The sequence below is a fragment of the Natrix helvetica genome (assembly GCF_964273705.1).
Source record: "Natrix helvetica genome assembly, chromosome: 2".
Taxonomy (NCBI): Eukaryota; Metazoa; Chordata; class Lepidosauria; order Squamata; family Natricidae; genus Natrix; species Natrix helvetica.
Window position 1 is genome coordinate 268,335,207 of NC_138552.1, and position 6,470 is coordinate 268,341,676.

Sequence of the window (6,470 nt, forward strand, 5' to 3'; positions counted from 1 at the left end):
CCAACATCTTCTTAAAGACTTCCAGTGTTGGGGCATTCACAACTTCTGGAGGCAAGCTGTTCCACTGATTAATTGTTCTAACTGTCAGGAAACTTCTCCTCAGTTCTAAGTTGCTTCTCTCCTTGATTAGTTTCCACTCCCTCTTCTTTGTGGCAACCCCTGAGATATTGGAACACTGCTATCGTGTCCCTAGTCCTTCTTGTGACCAGAACTACTACTCTCCACTCCTTTACCAACATCTAGGAGCTCTTTACACATTCCTAGCAGCCTTTAGTCTTATTGGTTCAGCTGCCTCTTTCATAAAAGGAAATAAGCCTTTGGAATTCTGAAGCCGAGCAAGATGAATCATGAATCTGACCCAGTGCCAGGTCCTTTTACCTCAAGGATCTTATTCATTTTTCCCATCTGGATCATGAAATCCTCTGTGCAGGCAATGTCTGATGGGGAGTGTCCACCACCAACCACTTTCACTTTCTTGCTTTTCTGCCTGGCCAGAGCCAAGATCTGCAAAGATGTTAATCAGACATTTGCACATTTAGAATAGCACTTAGCAATAGCACTTAGACTTATATACCACTTCACAGTGTTTTACAGCCCCCTCTAAGCAGTCTGCAAAGTCAGCACATTGCACCCAACAATCTGGGTCCTCATTTTACTGACTTTGGATGACTGGAAGGCGGAGTCAACCTTGAAACGGTCAGGATTGAACTCTTGGCAGTGGAATGCAGAGTTAGCCTGCAGTACTGCATTCTAACCACTGTGCCACCATGGCTCTTATAAGCAATCCAATAAGCAACCCAATACTTTCTCTAGGCCATATAAGAATTCCCATAAGGTGCAGCTGGCACAATAGAGATAGAGAACAACAGGACATATTGTTATATGTAGAGAACAATGGAATATAGAGAATAGTAAAGAAGTAAAGAAGATAGAGAACAGGTAGAGAACAATTAGTCATAGAGAACATCAAAACAACAGACCATCTGGTTGGATGTTGCTTGCTTACCTCTCTGATCTCATCAACTGTTGTCGGCTGGAAATACATTTCTGGAGAGGATCCATATGTTCTTGCCCAGTTCTGGAATCTGACTCCACCTTCACCATGTACCTAGTGCACAAAAACACATAGTAGAAGCCCATCCATTTGAGAATTCATTGTAGAAGGTTTCATGAACACTGCCAGTTTTATCTGTACCCTTCTGGGAAGATTTTTTTAAAAAACATGGATGATAGCTTTGCTTGTAGATTACCTTACTGGATAAACTCCACTTAAAATGGTAAGCTACACGCACAAAATGAAGTACAGTAAAATAATTCCAAGATTCTAAAATATAACTCTTCCAACTAATACATCAAGTATTGTAACAGTCTACTTAAAAAGAAAATTACAAGACTTTTGAAACAGTTGGATGTAGCCCCCTGAATTATGAAAGAATGCTAGCTGGGGAATTCTGAGAGTTAAAGTCCACACATCTTAAAGCTGCTGAGGTTGAGAAACATTGATCTAACTGATCTTAAAGATTGACCAAATTAGCCTCTGATGCTGATCTTAAAGCTTGGGCAAATTCATATGCTTGCACCATCTCCATGATGAACAAATAACCTGTTCCCAGACTATTTTGGCAGGGGGTGCAGTTGAAGCTGTAGGGCTGTTTGATATCCTCAGCAGATTGGAATGTCTCACTGCCTACTGACTTTTTACAAAAGTGAATGCCAAATTAATATTCTTAATAGGACAGAAGAGAAAAGAAATATTTTAAAATTGAGAGGAGGAATCATATTCATTTATTGAATTAATTTCTTTTTAATTTAGCATTTAAATTCAATTAAATCAAATGTAATTGCTGTCTTGGTCCTACCTATTCTGGTCTTATTTTATTTTTTGGGGTCTCATTCGTTTTCTGGAGGATGGGCCCTTGATCACTACTCAAATGTCATTTTCAGCTTTAAAAAAGGATTTGAAAAACCAGAGCTAGAACTTCAGGGGTGAAAAATCCTCCAACAATCAGTTTAGATGACAAAGAATTGGATAGTGGTTTGTCTGACTCCAAAGAGTTTAGGAGCAGAGCCTTTCTGCACACACATGATTCTTGGTCAAGTATCTGAACTGCTCTTTTAAAGGATATTGTGTTTCTTTGGTGAAATGAAAATTCATTGATATTTCAGCATTTGACTTGGAAGTTGGAGGTTCCAATTGTAATCTCTCATAATTAACAACTGTTTACTCTATGTATGTAGGCCTAATATTGTACTTAAATAGGAGACCATCAGGAAATCCAGACCTATAGGCCAGATTAGGAAATTAAAGAAACTGTATTGGAAGAAGGCAATGACAAATCATTTCTGTATTACTGTCAAGAAATTGACATGAGCAGAATGTCATGTACCAAGCAGAAGTTAAGTTTGATTCAAGAGAACCCTTTTCTTCATGAAACCCTTGGAGAAAAAAAAATTCAGGACACAGTCCCAACTCCCGAGCTGTTATATCCATAGCAAACATAGTTCACAAATATTCCAAGCCTTTTTCGTGCCATGGGAATTGGAATTTTAATGACAGAAAACATTTTCCACAGGAGACTTGCTAACCATTTACAGCAGTTTATGAAAAGGTGGATTGTGTTTTTGCTTCTAGTGCTCAGTTTATTAATTTTTAAAAAACATTTGTCCTCTATTTCCCATGAGAAAAACCCTTAAAGTAATTAGCGGTGTAGGGTTTCCTGCCTAAGCAGTGGGTTGGACTAGAAGACCTCCAAGCTCCCTTCCAACTCTGTTAATCTATTCTATTCTATTCTATTCTATTCTATTCATTTGCTGTTTTGCTAATTTACTTCTTTTTCTTTCTGGTTAGTGGGGATACTTCCAAAGAAAAGATTACATACAAGCCACATATTTTCAGATGCATTCTTAGAAAGACATAATGCAAGGGACTAGCTTTGCTTTGGGCGCACAGTAGATATACTCTGCATAGGGGAAGGACCTTGGTACCCCAGTACTAAAAGAATTCTGATCCATCTGAGAGGGTGGTTGGCCAAGGTTTCAAACAAACCATGCTGGAAAAGTTTTAAGCAGGTGAGGAATAAATGGAACCTTATTGCTTCTGGGCAGAGTATAGTGCACCACAAAGTAGTATTCTACAGAACCTGCCCCTGAGATGGTTCCTTTTGAAATGGTGATAAAATAAGTAAGATAAATAACACAAGGACCTCATTTTTCAAATACTATAAAATCATCACTTCTCCTCTGTCGGTTCAGTGCCATCAAGATAATTTCAGATGAGGTTGTCTTTCCTTCGGCTCCTCAACCCAACTCATTCATCATTCCAAGGGTAGTTTCTCCCACCATTAAAACAAATATTCTTACCATTGTACTTAGCTTCCGTTGAACCTCAGAGAGAAGATTTGCAGAATGGGAAGTCCTCTATTAAAGAGCCCTAAAAAAGAAGAGGGGGGGGGATTTAAAACCTGAAGTTTTGAAATGTTCACCAAACAGCAGAACTAGAAAGACAGGAGGCTCAGAAGTTCAGTCAAGAGTGCTGAGTTGGGAGAAGCCAAATGATGGAATACTTCTCTGTGTCGTAAGGACTTTTCTCCAGGGGAAAAAAGGGGTTAATGAGTAACAACAGCAATGTTGGTTTGGGGGTTAAGAAATTTAGATTTGGGATGAAAGCTAAGCAGCTATCCTATTTAATTAACAGATAGCCCTGAAAGATTCTTTAAAAAGAATTGGGCTGAGTAATAAAGTAAGTGCTGGAGAAGACTCCTGTGAGTCCCTTAGACTGCCTGCGATCAAACCAGTCAGTTCTAGAGGAGATCAACCCAGACTGCTCTTTCGAAGGTCAGATCCTGAAGATGAAGCTTAAATACTTTGGCCACCTAATGAGAGGGAAGGACTCACTGGAGAAGAGCCTAATGCTGGGAAAGATTGAGGGCAAAAGAAGAAGGGGATGTCAGAGAATGAGGTGGCTGGATGGAGTCACTGAAGCAGTAGGCCTGAGATTAAATGGACTACAGAGGATGGTAGAGGACAGGAAGGCCTGGAGGAACGCTGTCCACGGGGTTGCAATGGGTCAGACATGACTTTGCAACTAACAACAACAACAATAAAGAAATGAATATTTTATGATTAAAGATGTTTGGAATAAATGCTTGGAGAAATACTAGAAAATCAAAGAACATTATATACACACATTTACATGCAGTTTTAGGATTATGCCTGCTCATTGTCACTGGGTTTTGCTTCTAATTCTTTTATTTTCGTTAAGTCCTTCCTTATGTTATACATTTATAATTTATATGAATACTTTTTTTAAATGGTTAAATGAAAATGCTTGATATCACAAATCCTATTTAAAACAAATCAGAGATTGCCTGAATCAAGTGAAAAAGCTTTTTTTTTTAATCCTGGATTATTCTTGAACTAAGTCTGTATCAAAGCATAAGACAACCTTTTCTCCCCGACACCCCATTATTACCAGTTTGCCTCTATCTCAAATCATTGTGTGCAAAGGCAGAAACATTTGCCAATGAGGATGCAAGACATGCTTTGTTGATCAGATCCAACCAAAGTCCATCAGATGAACAGGCTGCTCCCAAAAATGGTCATTACTTATTTATTTTCACATCAACAGCTGCCCCTTCCCTTCCTCAGTTTATGTTTATCTTGTTGGTTTCGTTCTGGTATTTTCCCCAGGCAATACCTTCTAGAATCTTGAATCTGCCTTCTTCTATAGCTTAGCTAGAGTGTGCACAAACTATTCCATACAACTGCCATTACAGTAAACTAATCAACACCATCTTGCTTTTCTCTTTGTATGGAATTCAATAAGAGTGTAGAACAGGGGTGTCAAACTCGATTTCATTGAGAGACACATCAGGGTTGTGTTTGACCTTGGGTGTATCTGCGTGTGTGTGCCCATGGTGGGCAGTTCAACATCACTCATGTTGGAGGCACCTGTGGTGGCCCAAGCACTCTGCGAGCAAAAACAGTCTCCTAAGCTCCGTTTTTGCCTGCAACAGACTCCTGCAACCCTCTGCCAGTGAAAATGGAGCTTGGGAGGACCACCCACGGCCCTTGCAAGCTCAGTTTTCAGCTGTGATAGCCTCCTGCAGCCCTCTGCCAGAGAAAAAAGAGCTCATGTGGACCGGCCATAGCCCTTGCGAGCTCCATTTTTGCTGGTAGAGGCACTATGGTCTGGTCCTTCGCTTCCAGAGTGGCCCTGTGGGCCAGATCTAAGCACCTCATGGGCCGGTTCTGGTCCCAGGGCCTTGAATGTGACATCCTGGCTTAGAACATGTGTCCTTTTTAGATGCCTTTCCGCTGATCATTGTATACCACTTTGCTCTCTGCATGCGAAAACAGCTGAGGATTTCCTAACCACATCTTGTCTTCCAACCTGGGGTGGGATTCAGCTGGTTCGGACTGGTTTCAGGGAAGCAATGGCTGCGGCTCATGCTCACTCCTCAGCTGCAGTACAATAGAACTAGAAAAATGGCAACAACTATGGGAAAGGAACTATAAACTGACAATGGTGACAGCATACAAAGAGAATTTATATAAGACGTTTTATAAATGGTACATAACACCGGAAAAATTAGCAAAAATGTTTAAGGATAAATCAGCTAAATGTTGGAAATGTCACCAATTACCAGGGACATATTATCATAAGTGGTGGACATGTAGGGACGCAGAAAGCTATTGGGTTAAAATATAAACATGGTTAGAAAAAATGATACATCAGCCCATAGAATTTAAGCCAGAGATATTCTTAGTGGGTACTCTACCAGAGAAATATAGTAAAGAAGATTCATATTTGATTGTACAAATAATAACAGCAGCTAGAATTGTATTTGCACAAAATTGGAAAGCAGACAAAATCCCATCGGAAGGGGAGGTAATAAAGAAGATATTAGATTGTGCAGAAATGAATAGGTTGACACTGAGAATAAAGGACAAAGAGGAATCAGTGTACTACAGAACATGGGGGCGATTTTATGATTGGCTTGAAAAAAGATACAAATAGAAAGAGAAAGGAACAAAGCATCAAAACAAATAACTCAGACGACACATTATTAAATCAAGGGGGAGGGAAATAAGAAAGTATAAAAATGTAAATATACAGGTGGAAAAATGATATGAATTGACCAATGTTAAATAGCAATTATAAGAATGTGTATTTAAGAATGAATTTGAAAGTAAAAGTAAAAAACTTTTTTGAAAAAAGAAGGGAAGCGATGGCTGCGGCTCATACTCACTCCTCAGCTGCAGGCGTGTTCCCCTTTCTGTTGTACCCTCCTCCTGGATCCCATTCCCATCCTGCCAGCCCTCGTGTTAGCAAGGTTGGGTCAGTGTCTCAGGGCAGAGAGCAAGTTGCGCGATCGGGTCAGCAGGGAAACACAGGAGAGGGGTCAAAGAGCCACATGCGGCTCTGGAGCTGCAGGTTGCTAACATCCGCACTATGGCCATTAGCAAGA

At 40.1% G+C, this 6,470-nt stretch overlaps 1 protein-coding gene across 1 annotated transcript in view; it reads right to left on the reverse strand.

Annotated features, from left to right (window-relative positions):
- LOC309388375 (L-gulonolactone oxidase-like) overlaps positions 1 to 3,414 on the reverse strand; it is a gene marked incomplete at its 3' end in the record, with an annotated part of 39,672 nt that extends 36,258 nt beyond the window's left edge. Inside the window, exons 1-3 of the mRNA XM_081945617.1 lie at positions 3,361 to 3,414; positions 1,007 to 1,108; positions 379 to 504 (exon numbers count right to left, since the gene is read on the reverse strand). Of these exons, the coding sequence (XP_081801743.1) occupies positions 379 to 504; positions 1,007 to 1,108; positions 3,361 to 3,363 (231 nt within the window). The 5' untranslated portion in view covers positions 3,364 to 3,414. The remainder of the gene's footprint in view (positions 1 to 378; positions 505 to 1,006; positions 1,109 to 3,360) is intronic.
- Positions 3,415 to 6,470: the final 3,056 nt, after the last annotated feature.